This window comes from Podarcis gaigeae (genome assembly GCF_964106915.1).
Source record: "Podarcis gaigeae genome assembly, chromosome: 8".
NCBI lineage: Eukaryota > Metazoa > Chordata > Lepidosauria > Squamata > Lacertidae > Podarcis > Podarcis gaigeae.
Window position 1 is genome coordinate 83750722 of NC_139684.1, and position 22871 is coordinate 83773592.

The window sequence follows — 22871 nt, forward strand, 5'->3', positions numbered from 1 at the left end:
CTCTCTGTCCCAACCCGCCCCCCCTTCTACAAGCTTGGCCCAGCTCCTCGCAGCCAATCTGCTTGGGGGGAAGGAGGGAGGTGGGTCTCTCTCCTCCAACGTCAGGAGCTGGGTTCCTAGCTCTGCCACCGCCACCGCCTGCCGCCCAGGACAAGCGGAAAAAGAGGGATGCTGTGAAGAAGAAGCGGGCCTGGGGGGCTGATTGCGCTTTCTCTCACTCTCTCCCCATCCCCTCAACACAAAGCGCTCTCTCCTCCTCTTCCTCTCTCTCTTTCTCTGTGCGTCCGTCCCCCCTCCAGCCTCTGCTTCTCCCCCCCCCGCCCTGCTTGACCCTTTCCCCTGATTCCCCCCCCCCAAAGGGCACCTTTGGGATCTGTTTTCCAACTGGGAGCGAAGGACAGAGGGGAACCTTCCTATTTTCCCACCGGAGCGCGCTTTCTCCCCGTCTCCAATTCTCCCCTGCTTTTTGTGAGGTGCTACTTCCTGACTTTCTTCAGGGTTTTTGTGTGTTTTTTCTTGGCCTTAAGGGGCAGGCGGTGGGTGGGTGGGAGGGAGAGGGTCACAGAGGAAGTCAGACAGAGAGAGAGAGAGAGAAAGGACTCAGGAAAGCTGACCTGACTGCGACCCACCCACCCAAATCCATTTTGCATTCTCCTTTGTCCATTTCACCTGGCCAGCAGGTCGCAGGTCTTTTTGCTCTGCGCTCCCCCCCCCCACTTTCTGGACACACCTCCCTCCTCCTTCTCCCAACCCCCCTCCCTTAAAAAAAAAAACCCGAGCATCCTTTCTTATCTCCCCCCCCCCACCTCCCCCTGCTGGAGTCTCACGGGTACCGCGGAGGGGAAGTCCTCCGCGCCCTCGGCATGAAAATGATGGCAGGAGGTTCGGTGCACCAGAACGGTATCTTCTCCTCGGCAGCTCCTCAGCAGCAGCAGCAGCAAGGGGGGCCCCAAACGCAGCAGCAGCAGCAGCCCCCCCAAGCCCCTCCGCAGTCCCACATGGATTCGGACCCTCCCGATTCTAGGAAAAGGCCGCTGGAGACCCCCACCGAAGCCATCAGCACCAAGAGGAGCAACACCGGAGGTGAGTGGGTTTGGGGGGGGGAAGGGGCTGGCAGCCAGGGAGGCTGCCAAGGGGCAGGAAGTCAGGGGTGACCAGGGCCTCCCCCCCCCAAGACATATACACACACTCCCGGTCCACTTCGCATATGTGTGCACTGCAAGCGGGGTGGTCTGGGGCGCAGGGCGGCTCTAGGGAAATCCAGGCACCAAAAAGCACCTCGGTTTCCCAGAGGCCTCTTCCTTCAAGCTACTTGTCTGCTGCATCCCCCCACCCCAAAATCTGCCCTGCAGAGCAGTCCCCCCCCTCCCCGTTACCTCCGGACAGCCATATATCTCCATCCTTTTTAGGCGCCTCTTCCCTTGAGCAGCCCCATCCCTCCTAATGCCAACCTGAGCCAGTTTTTGCACCTCTGCGCCAAAGCTGACCCCCCCATTAAAAAACACACACCTCATGTTTGAACCCGGCTCCCTCCCCATGCCTGCCTCCACCTGTCCCTTCTGCCATTCTCTCCATCCACCTCTCCATCTTCCTTTTGTGGATTTGCCTTCTTCTCTTTATTTTCATGTGGGGGGTGTTCTTTGCCACACCCCAAAGGATGCAATTTGCTCCCCTTTTAGCTCTACCCCCCTGCAATAAAAACAGGGGGTTATCTCCTCTTTTAGAACGTAGAATTCAAAAATATGGGTGTCCTTTTTCCCAGTACAGCACTGCCTCTCTGCCCCGTAAGGTTTCCAGGGGATATGATTTAATCTGTTCTGCACCTTTATCCCCACAAACAGTCCCTCTTGTTATTTTTCAATGCTAGATTTTTACAGCCCAGCCGAGGGGATCCTTTGCAATGTGTGTCGTCCCCCCCCCCCCCAACTTAGAAGGCGTGTGGGAGCGGAGTGCAGAAAATATAAGCTCCCCCTAAAAAACGCACATTTCTCTGCAAAGATTTTACTAGTCTATGCAGCTGGTTATGTCAAAATGGAGTCTGTTAGAATAACTGTCTGTTTCCAGGGAAGAGGGGAAAGGAGTGGAGATATTCCGCCCCCCCCCACCGCTCTCACACACATATAGACTATGGAAAACCTGTCAGCCCCTTTCCTCTCCTCCCCCCCTTCCATGACTGTCTGCTTGAGGAAATGAAGAAGGGAAGGATGTGAAAATCTGGACTCAAAAGAGGATGCAGGCAGCTGGGTTGTTGAAAAGGACACTGTGTGATCCAGGGATTTGTGGGGCGCTGGAGACAGAGGGAAAGGGGGGGGCAGAATAATGTCAATAGAGTATTGGGGGGGGGGAGAGAAAGAGAGAAGATTCAGGAATTGTGAGCATTTCTTGATTTTTTAAAAAAAATAATATGTGCGCAAAAGGGCTTTGAAAATGCAAATGGTAATTCCTGGCGCCGGAATTTCGGTTGACACTAAAGCTGTGTAAAAATAGGGATTTGCAAAGCGCCTTTCTGTGTCTCTCTTTGACTCACCCATCTGGGCTCCTTTTGTGAAGGAGGACTTCACTTATTCTGCTGTTTCTGAGCCGATAGCAGTAGCTGCGTGTCGGCTCTGTGCCTGCTGGACTCTTTTAAGTATTATCATCATCCTCATCCTCATTATTATTATTTATTGTGTACTAATAATTGGACCTGGTTCCGTTTTTATTGCTTGCGCGTTGATGAACGCATGAAGGCGTGCGCTCTCTCTCTCTCTCTCTCTCTCTCTCTCTCTCTCTCTCACACACACACACACCATCACCCTCCAGATGTAATTAACATTTCGAGATGCTTTTGAGCTTCAGCGTTAGGGCAAGAAGCAATAAATATTGCGTCTGAAATTGCCCCGGGGTCCTCTGGGGAAATCGACCTCCTTTATGACAGCGTCGCTGATGGGACTAATGGAGCAACTGGAATAAATAAAATGGGGAAAGGCGCGCGGGGGGGGGGGTCCGGACTTTCTGTGTATGTGGTTCACGTTTAAGAAAGAAGGAATTGGGGGGGGTGTATGTGGAGAGGAGAAGGTGAGCAAAAAGGAATGAAGATCTGGCGATATTCTAAGCATGCCTTCGTAGGCGGGTTGCGTTGGAGGAGGAGGCGATGGGGAAATCGCTTGGCCGGGGGGGGGGGGGGTGTTGCAGCAGGAGCCTGACAGCCACATATTTCAGGCTGGCGCTTTGGCTGCCTTTGCCCCCCCCCCACCGCACCCCTTTGCCAGCCAATCCCACCTTTGCTGCTCAGGGTGTCGCGTTTTATTTTCCCTTTCCAATCGGTGCCCCCTACCTCTCCGTTTGGGGTTCGCTGCCCGTGATGGATTTGGGGAAGGAGGAGGAGGGGGGGGAGAAGGAGAAGCATTGATGGCATTGCAGGGGGAGTGGGGTGGGGAGGAGTGTGACGGAGATGGAGGGGGACGCCTTAGTGGTACCTAGTGTGCATCGCCAAAGGACACCGATTGCCGAGGAAATGCGCAAGAGCGAAAGTCACGCAGGCCTGGCGGCGGCAGCGGCGGCCCAGCCGGGAGGTTAGCAAAGCGCTGGGGTGCTGGGATGGCATCTTGTGTGTGCATGTGTGTGTGTGTGTGTGTGTGCATGCGTGTGCGCCTCGGTGTGCCACATCTCACGCGCGGGTGAAGGTCAAACTGGGTGGGCTGTTTCGTCCTTACAAAGTTTGGGTGTTTGATTTGCAGCCTGAGCCTCCTGGAGGATGTGAGAGGGTAGCATGTACCCAGCAATTCTTGATTGATCCCTGCTCCTGATGGGGGAACAGGCAGGTTTTATGGAGTCCTTGGGGACTTCCACAGAGACCAGGATGTCCCCTCTGAGCTCTGCTGGTGAAGCCCAGGCCTTCCCAGCTGTGGGGACGTCACCAGCCGGACTGGGCTGGCCGGCCTCTGGCTGCAGGCCTTTGTGACACACTTGATGTGTTCCCCCAGGCCTGCTTGGGTGGCTGAGAAGGGTGCCAGGCCTTAGGAGACGGGGTTTAGGGCATGATGAGGCCTAGCGGCATGCGGAAGCGTTTTCTGCCGCAACTATTATGCGTGGCACTCTAGACAGAGCTTTCCAGCTTTGGCTTGCCATGGGCCGTGCCAGAGGTCAAGGTTAGGGCTTGGGGCATGAGTTCGGTTCCTGCTGTCCCTGGGTGACCTTGGCAGGGAGGGTGGGTGGGTGGGTGGGTGGGTGGGTGATCAATGCATTTCTCCTTCGTGCTGGCAAAAGCTCTGTGTTCTGAGCGCCGAGCACAAAATGGGTTACGACAGCCTGATGGAGCAGGGAGGCGCATTGCCTGTCGTCCGCCCCCCCCCCAAAAAAAATTGGCTGCAAAAAAAAGCTCCTCCCCATCCCATGCTCTCAGAGGTGCTCCTCTGAGACCCAGTTTCCGAGACAAAAGACCGAAAGGGGTTCTTGGCCCTTTTTTCCAGGGGTGGGTCTGTGGCAATTTGGAACTGGGATTGAGAGTGGGGTGGGGAGTGGGCAAATGCCCTCAGGTCTACGAGCACGAGGGAGAGACACCTGTTCGAGTTGGGTGTCAGAAACCCGGGGAAGTGGGTCTCTTTGCAACCCCACAGCAAGTGGGAAAACAAAGCTTAGCGAACCTGGCTCAGCTCAAAACCAAAAACCCAAACATCTTAAAGGACCGTAAACAAATGAAGCACACAGGTCGGTGGGAGCTTTCCAGCATTTTGCACCGAGCTATTTATTGAGCGGGACATGGGTGGTGCTGTGGGTTAAACCACAGAGCCTAGGATTTGCCGATCAGAAGGTCGGCAGTTCGAATCCCCGCAAAGGGGTGAGCTCCCGTTGCTGGGTCCCTGCTCCTAGCAGTTCGAAAGCACGTCAAAGTGCAAGTAGATAAATAGGTACCACTCCGGCAGGAAGGTAAACGGCATTTCCGTGTGCTGCTCTGGTTCGCCAGAAGCGGCTTAGTCATTCTGGCCACATGACCTGGAAGCTGTATGGCAGCTCCCTCGGCCAGTAAAGCGAGATGAGCGCCGCAACCCCAGAGTCGGCCACGACTGGACCTAATGGTCAGGGGTCCCTGAACCTTTACCTTATTTATTGAGCGTTAATTCTGACTGGTTTGCAGGGAGGTTAGACAAAGCAGAGTCAAAGCAAGTGTCATATCCCACACGTCTATCCCAGCGCAATTTCCCCGTTGCTTTTTATATAACATGAGGTCTGATCCTTTGTGAAAGCAGGTTTGTTGCTCAAGAGCCACCGGTCAACTGTCATTGCGCAGCCTGAATGTGTCGGTATGTGACTGAATCCCGACCCCAAAACAGCGACTGTCTGGAAGCCCCTCTAGTCTCACTTGTCTGTCTGTCTGTCTGTCTGTCTGTCTGCCTCCCAGTTGCATGGTTGGGCAATGGGAGGGTTATACACCATGCAATCTGCTCTGGGCTCTTACAGAACAAGTTCAGTCCCTTGAGGCCAAAGCAGCTGACCCTGAAAAGCAAAGTTGTATGTTGATAAAATCTTCAGGGATGTGGCACATAGAATCCTAGAACTGTAGAGTTGGGAGGGACCACGAGGGTCATCTAGACCAACCCCCTGAATTGCAGGAATCTTTTACTCAATGTGGGGCTCACACCCACAATGTTGAGATTAAGAACCTCATGCTCTACCAACTGAGCACTGTGTAGTGGTTAGAGCAGGGGTCAGCAAACATTTTCAGCAGGGGCCGGTCCACTGTTCCTCAGACATTGTGGGGGGCCGGACTGTATTTTGGAAAATAAAAATGAGCGAATTCCTATGCCCCACAAATAACCCAGAGATGCATATTAAATAAAAGCAAACTTTCTACTCATGTAAAAACACCAGGCAGGTCCCACAAATAACCCAGAGATGCATTTTAGATAAAAGGACACATTCCACTCATGTAAAAACATGCTGATTCCCGGACCGTCCGCAGGCCGGATCTGGCCCCCAGGGCTTTAGTTTGCCTACCCATGGGTTAGAGTGTCGGAATAGGACCTGGGAGACCAGAGTTCAAATCCCCTGAAATTCACAGAACATGGCCTTGGGGGCCATTCGCTGCTTCTCAACCTAGCCTACCTCACAGGGTTGTTGTGTAGATTAATGAGGAGAGGGAGAACCATGTCTGAGGAAATAAATGCAGTCAATTTGACCAAGGAATCAATAAGTTTGGCTCCCAGCAGCTCCTCTGCTGGGTCATGGGATGAGCGTCTTCGGAAAGGAGGGTCTGAGTGAGGCAGAGAGGGAAAACCAGAAACCTTTCTCCTATTCAGATGAACTAAACTGTAAGTGGTGGAGCAGGGCCGAGATTTTATGATTAAGACCACCCTTCCCCAACCTGGTGCCCCCCAGGCAGGTGCTTTGGGCTACGGGCACATATCTGGCACTAGTTTGGAGAAGTAAAGAATACCAGGAGACATGGTGGCAAAGGCTGCCAAGATGTTTTGTTCAGCATTGGGATGCTCAAACTGAAGGAGTGCAGCAAAAGCGTGGCACTTTATAGCAGGCGACAGCAGGGGATTGGCTGTTCGGGGTCACGTGATTCCCAGCCTCCCCCAGGGGGTTTTCTGGGCTGTGTTAGCATCACAGTTTGGGGTGCTTGCCGTTTCCTCCTCCATTTAGTGGAGTCTCAGCGCCCAAAGTCTGGGGCTCCTTTGGCAGACCCAGTTTTTGAAATGAAAAGATGCATGCAGCTGAGGAAAGCAATGGCGCAAGCAGTGCATTGTGGGTATGCTAGCTTCTTAGCCAATCAGGACTCAGCTGCTGTTGGCCATCTATGGAGTCTCGCTCATCCAGCCCTAGGCTTTACCTCGGGGGCAACGGGACGGGGGATTTCTTGGACTCTGGCTGTTGATAATGTGGGACATTAAAATAAAAACAGAAAAAGAGTGGTTCTACAATAATCTGGGAGGATCTGAGAAGGGAGGAAAGAATCATCTCATTACCATTTACTATTAAACTATGTGATGATTTGTGGACCATTTGCCCCCACCCCAGACTGTTTCCCTAGCCAAAAAACTGTCCCTCAACTTCTACTGCTCCAGAGATTTTGGCTAAGATCAAGTGTAGTTTTGGAAATGAAGCCGCGAGTGCATGGGAAAATTTGGTCGTGGGGAGGCAAGCTGCACGTTTCAAAGTGTTGGTGCTGACCTTTAAAGCCCTAAATGGCCTCAAAGACCCAGTATACCTGAAGGAGCATCTCCACCCCCATTGTTCTGCCCAAACACTGAGGTCCAGCGCCGAGGGCCTTCTGGCGGTTCGCTCCCTGTGAGAAGCCAAGTTTCAGGGAACCAGGCAGAGGGCCTTCTCGGTGGTGGCGCCCGCCCTGTGGAACGCCCTCCCACCAGATGTCAAGGAAATAAACAACTATCTGACTTTTAGAAGACATCTGAAGGCAGCCCTGCTTATGGAAGCTTTTAATGTATGATGGACTACTGTATTTTAATATTTTGTTGGAAGCTGCCCAGAGTGGCTGGGGAAACCCAGCCCGATGGGTGGGGTATAAATAATAAATTATTATTATTATTATTATTATTATTATTATTATTATTATTATTATTATATTAGTTTGTGGGCTGTGTCCTGCATTTGAAAATAAGCATTTGGGTGGAGCCGTGTACCATCTTGGCTGAAGCCCTGGGTAAAGTGTACGGGACTGTGTGACTCTCCAGGAAAGAGCTATTATGGTTGTGAGAGATAATAAAAAGGTACAGGAAAAGGCAAACAAAGTTATCTAGGTGCTCCCAACCCCAACCAAGTTTGGAAACTTCAGCTAGTGCAGAATTCAGCGGCCAGGTCGCTCACTGGAGCAAGACGGTTTGAGCATATTACACCGATCCTGGTCCGACTGCACTAGCTACCAATTAGTTTCCGAGCCCAATTCAAAGTGCTGGTTTTGACCTATAAAGCCTTAAACGGCTCAGGACCGCAATACCTCAAGGACTGCCTCTTTCCATATGAACCTCCTCGAACCCTGAACTCATCTTCTGAGGCCCTCCTTCGCGTGCCTCCTCCTCGAGAGGTCCAGAGGGTGGCAACACGAGAACAGGGCCTTCTCTGCATTGGCTCCTTGTCTGTGGAATGCTCTCCCCAGGGAAGTTCGCCTGGCGCCTTCATTATACACCTTTAGGTGCCAGGCAAAAACGTTCCTTTTTAAGCAGGCCTTTGGTTGATCTGATTTACAGCCTTTTAAAATGTGGTTTTTGTGGTGGTTGGGCTAATGGGTCGTTTTTATTTTTGTTATGTATTTTGTGGTTTTATATCTTCATTTTATTCTGTGAACTGCCCTGAGACCCTCGGGTATAGGGCAGTATATAATTCAATAAATAATAATAATAATAATAATAATAATAATAATAATAACTCTTAGACAAGGGAGGGGAAACATGTGGTCCTGCAGATATCCCCTCAGTCCCTGCCAGCACAATGAAGGATCATGGGATTTGTAGTCCAGCATCATCTACAGCCCCACAGATTCTCCATCTCTGTCCTAGAGTCATCGCCATGGGGTGCCCTGTAAAGATCTGTGGCCCTCGATGGCACCCTAGTCCCTTTTCCTGGATTTTCAGCATTCTTTTCTTAAAAAACTGAACTAAAGTTTAGAAGTCCTCCTTAGGGAGCTTTAAGGAGATTTTTTGAGGCAGAATTTTAAGAAGAAATCTTGCTCTCGCCTTCCTGGGTTCTGGCTATTGAACTCCAAAGATGAGGATTAAGCAGTTTATTTCTTAAATTTTTATTAAAACGCATTCCCCCCCCCCAATAATAACATTTAAATTAAAGTTAATTTAACGCCCTCCCATCAGATGTCAAAGCGATAAACAACTACCTGACATTCAGAAGACATCTTAAGGCAGCCCTGTTCAGGGAAGTTTTTAACATGTGACATTTTAGTGTATTTTGGGTCTCTGTGGAAGCCGCCCAGAGTGGCTGGGGAAACCCAGCCAGATGGGCGGGGTACAAATAATAAATTATTATTATTATTATTATTATTAATAATAATAATCTTCAGGCCCACTGCCACCCAACCTCGTTGCATCTCTCTGCTTTTTAATGTAACCTGTTGCCCGGAATTTCTTTTGTACAAGAGGACCGCCAACCTGAGCTCTCCTCCCTCGCCAAGGAGGAAGAAACTTCCCCAGATCAAATCCTTTCCTGCCCAGAGAGAGGCAGCTTTTCCTATTTAATCTTGCTGCCCCGTCTACCCTGCCTGCCACGATCGCATATTAGCGGGAGGGTGGCAGTGGAACCGGGGGCGAGCAAAAAAATAAAGAGGCTGCGAGACTTGGCTCGTTGTTGATCTCAGGATTTGCAGTTGCAGATCAGAGGCCTTGCAGCGGTTTGCAGCTGTTCCGCGAAAGGCTTTGCTTTTTTGGAGGGGGGAGGGGGGGAGACAATAATCATTTTAGCTTAGACGTAACCAATCTGGGGCTAAGCAATTCTACTCGCCGCCCCCTCTCTGTGTCAGCCGCATCACTCTCGATTCCAGAGGCTCAGCTGCCATCAGATCAGATGGGAGAGCGGTAGAGGATTGAACCTGACCTACTTTTGCAAACCGGAGAGAGAGCGCGTTGACCCAGGAACTCCCGAAAGGCCACCTCTGCAGCTCCCAGTCGACGCTCACCTGCTCCTCTGCTGCCCACATCGTACTAATTTCTCCACTGTTTATCTAAGCGTCTTTTCTCTCCCTCCCGTCTCTGATTTTTTTAAAAAGGGGTCTCAGCAGGGCTGGGAAAAGCTCCTTAACCCAACTTGGTGCCATCGAGGTGTTTTGGGTGCCCTCGCAGACTGTCGCTGTTTAAGCTGGGATTCAGACACAAACCAGGCACGTTGCGGTCTTGGCATTGATCTGGAGCTCTTCTGCAACAAACCCGCTCTGCTCCACTTTTTGCTGTAAGGAAAATGATGGAGAAATGTCCTGGAAAGTACAGGGTAACATTTGCTTTGGTGCGGTGCCATCGAACTTCCCCATAGATGAGTCGGAACGAGGGCTCAGTAAATCGCCAATCTCCCTGCAAACCAAAAAGAATGAATGCTCAGTGAAGAGGTCACCTGGAAGTGACTTTGGACTACAAATCCCATCAGACCCTGTAGATTATGGGAGTTGTATTCCAGAACTTCTGAAGGGTAGCAGGTAGGCATAGGCAAAGGCCTTGATCCTTTGATGCTCCCACCATCAGTAGTGGGCCCTGTTCTCTAAACAGGGCTGCCTTCAGATGTCTTCTAAAAGCCAGATAGTTGTTTATTTCCTTGACATCTGATGGGAGGGCGTTCCACAGGGTGGGTGCCACCACCAAGAAGTTCCTCTGCCTGGTTCCCTGTAACCTCACTTCTCGCAGGGAGGGAACTGCCAGAAGACCTTCAGAGCTGGACCTCAGGCTGAATGATGGGGGTGGAGATGCTCCTTCAGGTATACTGGGCTGAGGCCGTTTAGGTCTTTAAATGTCAGCACCTTTAAAGGCTCAAAAAAAAAAAAATGTCCCAAAATGAATATTCTGAGAGAAAATGCGTAACAAAATGAATGTTTTGGAGCAATATGCCTACAGAAATATGAATTTTCACACATTTGAAGAACAGTTGCAGTATGGTGTAGAAACAGGGAAGGACAAACTTAGGAATGTTGTTGTCATTTAGTCGTGTCCGACTCTTTGTGACCCCCTGGACCAGAGCATGCCAGGCACTCCTGTCTTCCACTGCCTCCCACAGTTTGGTCAAACTCATGTTGGTATCATCGAGAACACTGTCCAACCATCTCATCTTCTGTCGTCCCCTTCTCCTTGTGCCCTCCATCTTTCCCAACATCAGGGTTTTTTCCAGGGAGTCTTGTCTTCTCCTGAGGTGGCCAAAGTATTGGAGCCTCAGCTTCAGGATCTGTCCTTCCAGTGAGCACCTCAGAATGGAGAGGTTTGATCTTCTTGCAGTCCATGGGACTCTCAAGAGTCTCCTCCAGCACCAGAATTCAAAAGCATCCATTCTTCGGCGATCAGCCTTCTTTGTGGTCCAGCTCTCACTTCCATACATCACTACTAGGAATAAAAAAGGTAAAGGTACCCCTGCCCGTACGGGCCAGTCTTGACAGACTCTGGGGTTGTGCGCCCATCTCACTCAAGAAGCCAGGGGCCAGCGCTGTCCGCAGACACTTCCGGGTCACGTGGCCAGCGTGACATCGCTGCTCTGGCGAGCCTGCACCAGCACAGCACACGGAAACGCAGTTTACCTTCCCGCTGGTAAGCGGTCCCTATTTATCTACTTGCACCCGGAGGTGCTTTCGAACTGCTAGGTTGGCAGGCGCTGGGACCGAGCAGCGGGAGCGCACCCCGCCGCAGGGATTCGAACCGCCGACCTTTCAATCGGCAAGCCCTAGGTGCTGAGGCTTTAACCCACAGCGCCACCTGCGTTCCCACTATTAGGAATAAACACTTGCAAAACTGGCACAGACTGGACATGAAACTCCCATCTCACCCTCAAGAGCCAGTTTAGACCTTACATCTTGCTTCTCGTCTGACTGGCAGCGGCTCTCTCCACTGTCTGAGGTTTTCTGCAGTTGCGCTCCTTGGGCCTTTATGTGATGATGACAGGAACTGGATCTGGGACCCTCAGCAAGCAGAGCCAAAGCTCTGCCACTGAGCTAAATCGCCTGCCTCAATTTCTGAGCATCAGCAGCTGATCACAACCAGACAACCAGGTGCCCCGAGAAAGCTTGCATGCAGGGCCTGAGCATAACAGCACTCTCCCCTCCTGCTGTTTCTGGCGACTGGTATTTAGAGACGCACTACATTCCACACTGTAAATACATAGGAAGTACAATGAGGCTAATGGGTCAGGCCATTGGTTAAACACTGGACTGGGTGTTCATCAGTATGCAGATGACACCCAGCTCTACCTCTCCTTTAAATCAGAACCACTGAAAGCGGTGAAGGTCCTGTGTGAGTGCCTGGAGGCAGTTGGAGGATGGATGGCGGCTAACAGATTGAGGTTGAATCCTGACAAGACAGAAGTACTGTTTTTGGGGGACAGGAGGCGGGCAGGTGTGGAGGATTCCCTGGTCCTGAATGGGGTAACTGTGCCCCTGAAGGACCAGGGGCGCAGCCTGGGAGTCATTTTGGACTCACAGCTGTCCATGGAGGCACAGGTCAAATCTGTGTCCAGGGCAGCTGTCTGCCAGCTCCATCTGGTACGCAGGCTGAGACCCTACCTGCCCACAGACTGTCTCGCCAGAGTGGTGCATGCTCTGGTTATCTCCCGCTTGGACTACTGCAACGCGCTCTACGTGGGGCTACCTTTGAGGGTGACCCGGAAACTGCAACTAATCCAGAATGCGGCAGCTAGACTGGTGACTGGGAGTGGCTGCCAGGACCACATAACACTGGTTTTGAGAGATCTGCATTGGCTCCCAGTATGTTTCCGAGCACAATTCAAAGTGTTGGTGCTGACCTTTAAAGCCCTAAACGGCCTCGGTCCTGTATATCGTTCGGCCCGGACACTGAGATCCAGCTCCGAGGGCCTTCTGGCGGTTCCCTCATTGTGAGAAGTGAGGCTACAGGGAACCAGGCAGAGGGCCTTCTCGGTAGTGGCACCTGCCCTGTGGAACGCCCTCCCATCAGATGTCAAAGAGATAAACAACTTTCTGACATTCAGAAGACATCTTAAGGCAGCCCTGTTCAGGGAAGTTTTTAATATGTAACGCTGTACTGTTTTAACACTTGATTGGGAGCCGCCCAGAGTGGCTGGGGAAACTCAGCCAGATGGGCGGGGTATAAATAATAAATTATTTTTATTTTTATTTTTATTTTTATTTCTATTTTGATTTCTATTTTTATTTTTATTTTTATTTAGCCTAGCAGTGTCTACATGAACCAGCAGCAGGTGTCCAGGGTTTCAAGTTGGGAATCTTATCCCAGCCCTACCTGGGGACGGAATAAGCTGCTCCCCCTTTTGCCTTGTGACACAGAGTTAAAGGCGGAGCCATACCTGGCAGGTGGATCTTGTGCCTGAAAGGCTGATCTTGCAGCTGAGGAGTCTGGCTGTTATGTACTGAGTGGAATAGGATCCAAAATGTAGCAGTCTGATTGGTCCTAGAACAACAGGGTCCAGAATGCAGCCGTCTGATTGGTCCACAGGAGCCACCCAATCCAGCTCCAGGTGGAAGTGAATCCGCAACCTGATTGGCCTACAGGAGAATCCCGGAATTAGCCAATCATGTGGGGCCCATTGTGTAAATAATGTATATAAAGCAGACATTCTGGGGGAACTTCCATTTCCTCCTCACCACTATGAGCTGAATAAAGAGCATGAAATCCATTCTCGACTCTGAGTATATTTCACTGGCCCTCGCCACGTGTGAAATGTTGGCCTTGGAGTCTTGGGGTCAGATCTGTGATTTAGGCACATGGTGGGTTAGATTTAATTTGCTGTTGGTGTGCTGGTTTCTCTCCCCCCCCCTTCCATTTTCATTTTAATGGTAGGCTTCACATTCAGCCTTTCTGCTGCTCCCAATTTAAGCACCGGGTGTTTTGCTACACATATGTTGAGCGTTCGACAGTGACGTTTTTGAATGGCCTGTGGTTCGAGATGGGAGCTGCTTGGCTCTGGAACTGGGGGCTAAGCTTGATCTCCCCCCAGATAAAGCTTCCTTTTCCTGATCTGCATGGTCACCCTATTTTTATTGTCAGTACTTATGCGCCCTCGCCTTACCGCTGGCCCTGGTCTGGCACTGTCAGTGGCTCTGTTTTGCCCGTCTGTAAAATGGGTATTATAAGGCTCTGCCTAACAGAATTAAGCTTGGTGAACTTTCATCTTTTGAGAAACAGTGAGATGAATGGTTGAGGCCTGTCTTGAAAACCCTGCTCCAAAGCTGCAGTACAGGTGTGTCTAACACACCCAGCCTGGGGACCATATCTGGCCCCACCAAGACCCCACTGATTTTGCTGCCAGCGGTAAGCCAGCCTTCCTTCCTTCCTTCCTTCCTTCCTTCCTTCCTTCCTTCCTTCCTTCCTTCCCTCCCTACCTCCCTTCTTCCTCCCTCCCTCCCTCCCTCCCTCCCTCCCTCCCTCCCTCCCTCCTTCTTTCCTTCCTTCCCTCCCTCCTTCCTTCCTTCCTTCCTTCCTTCCTTCCTTCCCTCCTTTCTTCCTTCCTTCCCTCCCTCCCTCCTTCCTTCCTTCCTTCCTTCCTTCCTTCCTTCCTTCCTTCCTTCCTTCTTCTCTCCTTCCTTCCTTCCTTCCTTCCTTCCTTCCTTCCTTCCTTCCTTCCTTTCTTTCTTTCTTTCTTTCTTTCTTTCTTTCTTTCTTTCTTTCTTTCTTTCTTTCCTCTCTGCCAGCCCAGTTCCTTGATCATGATGAAATCACTCTAGTCACCAGATTGGTGATTTGATGACTGTGTGTGTGTGAGAGTGAGAGAGAGAGAGAGAGAGAGAGAGAGACTGGAGGTGTTTAATGCCTTCTGCATGTGCCATGTTGTCAGTGGTCCCCAGAGGATTAGCCAAGGGTGAATGTGGCCCTCAGGCCAGAAGAGGGTTAGACACCCCTGCTGTAGGGAAAGGGCATGGCTGATCCGGAAGTCTTTGGTGAGCCTGCCTCTTTAGCAAGAGCCCGCAGTACACAGGACTACAGCCTCACACTTGGCAAGAATATCCGGTTTTGACTTCTCCCTGTGACCTGCCTGATTGTCTCTGCCACATGCTGGAAGCAAACCTGATAAAAGTGGGTCAGGTATTCTAAGATTCTGATTCATGCAGGCCTTGATGTTCGAGGAGTGCTAAAAGCAGAAATAGTAAGGTATTAGATATTGGCGCTTTGGACACACACACACACACACACACACACACACACACACACCATTTCTCAAAAAGAGAGCACAGAACTAGAAAAAGTACAGAGAAGGGCAACAGCAATGAGCAGTCGAGGTTCCTTTCCTGCGCAGATAGTCTAAAATGTTGGGGGCCTCCTAATATTTAGCGGGGCGGGAGAGCAAAGGGGAGCATGTGGAAGACAGCTGCGAATAACAAATTGTGCAGGGATAAATCATTTTTAGAACTCGTCGACGGCACTTGTGGTCTCTTCCAACTCTATGATTCTATGATTCTAAGTCAAACCGATGGGGAGGAATTTCAGTACTTTCGCCCACAAACCAACAGAATTAAAATGCCATTTACCACTGCAAAGTGCGGTGATTGCCAGTAGCCTTAGATGGTTTCTTAAAAAGGATTACGCACGTTTGTGGAAATGTGAGAGAGTGGTGTGCCTTATCAGCGTCCGCCAGTCAATCAGATTTATTTGCTAAAAGCCATTCGGTTATCACGAGAATTGCAGACCTAATTGAGTTGAAAGATGCGTTTTAGCCCAGGTGTCCCCCAAATAACATTGAACTCCATTTGGTATGATCTGCTGGGCTGCTAATGTAGAAGCCTTATATGTAATATATTAATCCTCACCAACCAAGAGATAGCAGATTTTCTCCAAACTGCTCAGAACAAAAACTTGTCTCAGTAATCTCAGATGTGAGGCACCTGTAGCCTTTAGGTTTGTTGGAGTATAACTTCCATCATCCCCAGTCAGTGGTCAGGGTTGATGGGAGTTGGAGTCCAGAGACAACTGGAGAGCCACTGGATCACCATCACTAGGTAAAAGGTAAAGGGACCCCTGACCATTAGGTCCAGTCGTGACCGACTCTGGGGTTGTGGCGCTCATCTCGCTTTATTGGCCGAGGGAGCCGGCGTACAGCTTCCGGGTCATGTGGCCAGCATTACTAAGCCGCTTCTGGACAACCAGAGCAGGCACGGAAACACCGTTTACCTTCCCGCCAGAGTGGTACCTATTTATCCACTTGCACTTTGACGTGCTTTCGAACTGCTAGGTTGGCAGGAGCAGGGACCGAGCAACAGGAGCTCACCTTGTCGCAGGGATTCAAACTGCTGACCTTCTGATCGGCAAGTTCTAGGCTCTGTGGTTTAACCCACAGCGCCACCCGCGTCCCCATCCCTGCCCTCAGGCAATTATGTAGGGAAGAATAAGATGCACAGTGAGGAAGACCTTCCACCTCCCTCCGGCTACAGATTCTTTATATATATAATATATGTATTCATGTATGTTATGGAAGTGAGAGCTGGACCATTAAGAAGGCTGATCGCCGAAGAATGGATGCTTTTGAATTCTGGTGCTGGAGGAGACTCTTGAGAGTCCCATGGACTGCAAGAAGATCAAACCTCTCCATTCTGAAGGAAATCAGCCCTGAGTGCTAACTGGAAGGACAGATCCTGAAGCTGAGGCTCCAAGATTTTGGCCACCTCATGAGAAGACTCCCTGGAAAAGACCCTGATGTTGGGAAAGATGGAGGGCACAAGGAGAAGGGGACGACAGAGGATGAGACGGTTGGACAGTGTTCTCGAAGCTACCAGCATGAGTTTGACCAAACTGCGGGAGGCAGTGGAAGACAGGAGTGCCTGGCGTGCTCTGGTCCATGGGGTCACGAAGAGTTGGACTCGACTAAACGACTAAACAACAATAACAATTTTTTGTTTAATTTTTTAACATATGAATTCCAACAATCATTTAAAATAACTTCTCATCTTATACAATATTTTAGACTTCCGTCAACAACCTCTGAAGATTTTCCATTCTTTATCACTTGTTCTGCATTTCTTAATTTCTCTATTACTTTTAATTGTCCTTAACTAATAATTCTTTCCAAATATTTCACAATATTTCACAAAGTTCTCCTTACAGAACTTTTTGCAGTCCTACTAGTGTAATCTGTTTATCACAATTGCTTTTCAAATAGTTCAAATATTTCATAGAATCATAGAATCATAGAATCATAGAGTTGGAAGAGACCACAAGGGCCATCGAGTCCAACCCCCTGCCAAGCAGGAAACACCATCAGAGCACTCCTGATATATGGTTGTCAAGCCTCTGCTTAAAGACCTCCAAAGAAGGAGACTCCACCACACTCCTTGGCAGCAAATTCCACTGTCAAACAGCTCTTACTGTCAGAAAGTTCTTCCTAATGTTTAGGTGGAATCTTCTTTCTTGTAGTTTGGAACCATTGCTCCGTGCCCGCTTCTCCGGAGCAGGAGAAAACAACCTTTCTCCCTCCTCTATGTGACATCCTTTTATATATTTGAACATGGCTACCATATCACCCCTTAACCTCCTCTTCTCCAGGCTAAACATGCCCAGCTCCCTTAGCCGTTCCCCATAAGGCATCGTTTCCAGGCCTTTGACCATTTTGGTTGCCCTCCTCTGGACACGTTCCAGTTTGTCAGTGTCCTTCTTGAACTGTGGTGCCCAGAACTGGACACAGTACTCCAGGTGAGGTCTGACCAGAGCAGAATACAGTGGCACTATTACTTCCCTTGATCTAGATGCTATACTCCTATTGATGCAGCCCAGAATTGCATTGGCTTTTTTAGCTGCCACGTCACACTGTTGGCTCATGTCAAGTTTGTGGTCAACCAAGACTCCTACATCCTTTTCACATGTACTGCTCTCAAGCCAGGTGTCACCCATCTTGTATTTGTATTTACTTGTATTTACTCCAGTCCTCTAAGAATCTCTGATCCCGCAGGTTTCGAATCTCCGACCACAGATTCCGAAACAGAGAGCTTACTGGCACCTCCCTTCTAAATACACTGTGGGCAGAGTTTGAAATCTCAAATTGCTCAAATCGTTTTTCTTTTCACACTAATAGATAGCTAAAAAAATATTTTTTTGGGGGGGGGAGGGAAATTGTGTACACGTGAAAACGTTGGCAGCATTAAGAGAAATTCAACAGTGTAAATAAGTTTTGATGGAAGTAGTAATGGAATACTGAATGGTTTAGTTTATACAGTCAAACCTCAGTTCCTGAACACGCCTGTTTTGGAACGTTTCGGCTGCCGGATGCCACAAACCCGGAAGTAAATGCTCTGGTTTTCGGACATTTTTCGGAAGCCGAACACCCGACACAGCTTCTGCTTGAGTGCAGAAACCTTTTGCAACCAGTAGAAAGCTGTGCCTTGGTTGTCGAACATTTCGGAAGCCGAACGGGCTTCCAGAACAGATTATGTTCGACAGCCAAGGTTTGACTGTAGAAGTCATTGATATTTTAAGATTGTTTAAATGAATATCCTAAATTGTAAAACAGAAAATGAAATAAAAATTAGATATATGATTGATAGATAGATAGATGATAGATAGATGATAGATAGATAGATGATAGATGATAGATAGATAGATTAGATAGATGATAGATGATAGATGATAGATGATAGATGATAGATAGATAGATAGATAGATGATAGATAGATGATAGATAAATAGATGATAGATAGATAGATAGATAGATAGATAGATAGATAGATAGATGATAGATAGATTAGATAGATAGATAGATAGATAGATAGATAGATAGGATAGATAGATAGATAGATAGATAGATAGATAGATAGATAGATAGATAGATGATAGATATAGATAGATAGATAGATAGATAGATAGATAGATAGATGATAGATAGATAGATAGATAGATAGATAGATAGATAGATAGATGATAGATAGATAGATGATAGATAGATGATAGATGATAGATAGATAGATAGATAGATAGATAGATAGATAGATGATAGATAGATAGATATAGATAGATAGATAGATAGATAGATAGATAGATAGATAGATGATAGATAGATGATAGATATAGATAGATGATAGATAGATAGATAGATAGATAGATAGATAGATAGATAGATGATAGATAGATAGATGATAGATAGATGATAGATAGATAGATAGATAGATAGATAGATAGATAGAAAGATAGATAGATAGATAGAGATGTTAGATAGTTTGGAAGATCATAGTCAGATTTAACAGAATGAGACAATGGCGAGAATTGCATTGCTTGGAGATAACCTCTCGCAAACCAAACACCCCACTGTTTATTAACATTACATGTATGTATAAAAGTATATAATTTGTATACCGCCCTTCATCTGTAGATCTCTGGGTGGTTGACAGCATAAAAAGACAAGTTACAATTCAAAACACATAATAACAAAAACAAGAACAAAGCCAAAACAAGCCTCAGTCTCACCGATCAACACCTCCCTCGTTTCCATGAATTTGTCTATTCCTTTTCAAATTAGACAAATCCTTGGAAACGTGGGAGGTGGCTTATCAGTGGCGGTTGAAGCGAACCTCCATGTTCAAGGGCAGTAGGCTGTGGCGTGAGTTGGGGGGGATGGATACCATACTTGTGCCCTCTGTGCTTTGTGATGGGCAGGCTGGGGCAGAAACAGGCAGTGAAAGTAACTGAGAGCTGGCGGAGGACCTTCCTGGGAATTGTGGAGCTGATGATGGGATGGATGGTAACCGGGGAAACAGCAAGGCTTCTCTCTGCTGATCAGCTTGGGTTCCGCCGACTTCTAATGACTTAACTGGTTTAATCTACCCGAGAGGGAATTCTTTTAAGTGGATTTAGACAGAAGATCCTTCGGCTTAGAGAAAGGGTGCTGGAAAGCTCGCCACGGCAGCCGGACAGGAAGCAGAGGTGTCTCAAAAGTAGACCCCACTGCCCACTTCTCGTTTTGTAGGGTTGCCTCCTGAACAGAATGCCTCTGATTTCCAAATCCCTGGGCCCGGGCAGCAGACGCTGCATAATAATAATAATAATAGTAATAATAATAATAATTTATTATTTATACCCCGCCCATCTGGCTGAGTTTCCCCAGCCACTCTGGGCGGCTCCCAATCGAGTGTTAAAAACAATACAGCATCAAATATTAAAAACTTCCCTAGACAGGGCTGCCTTCGGATGTCTTTTAAAAATAGGGACTAGAAACTTGCATTTGGTTGTACACTCAAATGCTTAGGGTGCTTAGTTTCTCTGCATCTGAGACCTGCTTGCACCATATAACAAACCCTAAGGGAAGGGAGTTGAAAAACGCAGAGAAGCTCTGAATTCTAGGCTTTTAGAAGACACTGTCTCTAGGACAGTATAAGAGCTGTTTGACAGTGGAACGGTCCCTCTTAGGAGATGGTGGACTCTGACTCCTTGGAGGTTTTTAAGCAGGGTGGGGGACTCAAAAGAGCAGGGGGTCGGACGAAAACAGCTTTTTGCAGCCCAAGCAGGTATTCCCTTGTGGGGAACATGCCAGGAGCCATTGGTGGTGAGCTGGCCCAGAAACGAAAGTGAGTAAAGCAAAGCAACACATTTACTGTTGTTAGCCACTCTGGGGAAGGCAGGATATAAATAAAAATTAATAATAATAATAATAATAATAATAATAATAAATTTTATTTATATCCCACCCTCCCCAGCCGAAACCGTCTCAGGGCGGCTAGCAACAATAAAATAGTACAACATTCTAAAATCATTTCATTATTATTATTATTATTATTATTATTATTATTATTATTATTATTAATCTGGGCCGGCAAGAGGCATCGTCACAGTTCCACAGAGTGGGTGTGGAGCAGGGCAGGTGAAGGGGTGTGGCCGAAAGAGGGGGCGTGGCTTCAGAAGTGCCCCCGGGGGCCAGCAAGGCAGCCACCGAGGGCCGCATTTGCCGCACCCCCCCCAAAACCTGGTCTTCTCCCCCCCCCCGGCTCATAAAATAGTTTCCCAAGATGCAGTGCGGTCAGAGAGGAGAAGCAATTTGAAAACCAGGATCAAGCACTTCTCTCAGTGGCTGGTAGTGTGCCAGAAATCATAGAAAAATGAATTGCTTAGCATAGACCTAACCCTCCATCATTTATTACCCTCCATCATTTATTCAATAGCAGCATTAAATATGCCCAAGGCAGAAGGCCAGAGAGCAGACTTCCCCAGCCTGGTGCCCTCAAGATGTTTTGGGCAACTACTTCCATCAGTCCCGGGCAGCATGCACAAAAAAGCAAGTTGAGGTTACAGGTTGAGGTTATCTTGCTCAGTTTGCAGCACTGATCTGCCTCTCTATATGTTCCCCTTGTATTTTTAATCTTTGTTGGAAGCTGCCCAAAGTGGCTGGGGAGACCCAGCCGGATGGGCGGGCTACAAATAATAAATTATTATTATTATTATTATTACTACTACTACTACTACTACTTAGGGTTGTGCTAATGGGCTTGGGAAATCTGTATGACCCTTTCGTATTCTGTCTATATTCTGTGAAGTTCAAACAGGCTCCCACCACTCCTGACTACCGGTTTTCTTACATACCGTATTTTTTGCTTTATAAGACTCACCTTTTCCCTCCTTAAAAATAAGGGGAAATGTGTGTGCGTCTTATGGAGTGAATGCAGGCTGCGCAGCTATCCCAGAAGCCAGAACAGCAAGAGGGATCGCTGCTTTCGCTGCACAGCAATCCCTCTTGCTGTTCTGGCTTCTGGGATTCAGAATATATTTTTTCTTGTTTTCCTCCTTTTTTTTCAGAGTGGTGCATGCTTTGGTTATCTCCCGAGCTAGACTGGTGACTGGGAGTGGCTGCCGGGACCACATAACACCAGTCCTGAGAGACCTGCATTGGCTCCCAGTACGTTTCTGAGCACAATTCAAAGTGTTGGTGCTGACCTTTAAAGCCCCAAACGGCCTCGGTCCTGTATACCTGAAGGAGCGTCTCCACCTCCATTGTTCTGCCCGGACACTGAGGTCCAGCTCCGAGGGCCTTCTGGCGGTTCCCTCATTGTGAGAAGCGAAGCTACAGGGAACCAGGCAGAGGGCCTTCTCAGTAGTGGCACCCGCCCTGTGGAACGCCCTCCGACCAGATGTCAAAGAGAAAAATAACTACCAAACTTTTAGAAGACATCTGAAGGCAGCCCTGTTTAGGGAAGCTTTTAATGTTTAATAGGTTACTGTATTTTAGTGTTTTATTAGAAGCTACCCAGAGTGGCTGGGGAAACCCAGCCAGATGGGCAGGGTATAAACATTATTATTATTATTTTTATTATTATTAATAATAATAATATGGACAGGAAGGTGCAAGAAAAGAGCAAGAGAGAATCATAGGACTGTGGAGTCAGAAGGGACTATGAAGGTCCTCTAGTCCACCCCCGTGCACTGCAGGAATCTTTTGCCCAAGGTGGGGCTCAAACCCCCAACCCTGAGATTAACAGCCTCATGCTCTGCCAACTGAGCTATCCTGGGTAGGTCGGTGGGGCCCTCCTCATGCCCTTCCACATCTCCATGCCAGGCACTCCTGTCTTCCACTACCTCCCGCAGTTTGGTCAAACTCATGCTGGTAGCTTTGAGAACACTGTCCAACCATCTCGTCCTCTGTCGTCCCCTTCTCCTTGTGCCCTCCATCTTTCCCAACATCAGGGTCTTTTCCAGGGAGTCTTCTCTTCTCATGAGGTGGCCAAAGTGCTGGAGCCTCAGCTTCACAATCTGTCCTTCCAGTGAGCACTCAGGGCTGATTTCCTTCAGAATGGAGTGGTTTGATCTTCTTGCAGTCCATGGGGCTCTCAAGAGTCTCCTCCAGCACCATAATTCAAAAGCATCAATTATCTGACGATCAGCTTTCTTTATGGTCCAACATCCCTTAGGGTGGCCCAAAATTCACCACCTGGGGAAGGGCCTCAGCTCAATTGCAGGGCAGGTGCTTTGCACATAGAACGTCCCGAATTCAATTGCTAGCATCCCAAAGCGTTGTCTTTTCCCCTATTCTTTTTTTCAGTGACAGCCACCTTTTTATGCTCAACCCACAGGGAAAAATGGGCATTACCTAATGCGTTGAGCGGCGTGGTAAAGATCAGCAACCTGAGATAGCAAAAAAAACCACACACAAAACCAGCTAAACCTCCTACCCGGCTATAATAAGCAGCCCCCTCACTTTCAGATGGGAGCACCTATTTTTATCTGGCCCTGGCGGAGGGGTTGTGTTGCTTTCCTGCGCAGAACTTACCCAAGATACAGGCC

At 48.6% G+C, this 22871-nt stretch overlaps 1 protein-coding gene across 2 annotated transcripts in view; it reads left to right on the forward strand.

Moving 5' to 3' along the window:
* The first annotated feature begins 69 nt into the window (after positions 1 to 69).
* Positions 70 to 22871, forward strand: part of NOVA2 (NOVA alternative splicing regulator 2) — a 65359-nt gene continuing 42557 nt past the window's right edge. The window contains exon 1 of one of the 2 annotated variants that reach the window (XM_083753978.1): positions 70 to 1083. In XM_083753978.1, coding sequence (XP_083610104.1) covers positions 864 to 1083 — 220 coding nt within the window. In that variant the 5' untranslated portion in view covers positions 70 to 863. Of the gene's footprint in view, positions 1084 to 3441; positions 3555 to 22871 lie in introns of those variants that run through there. The other variant, XM_083753979.1, reaches the window with a different exon arrangement.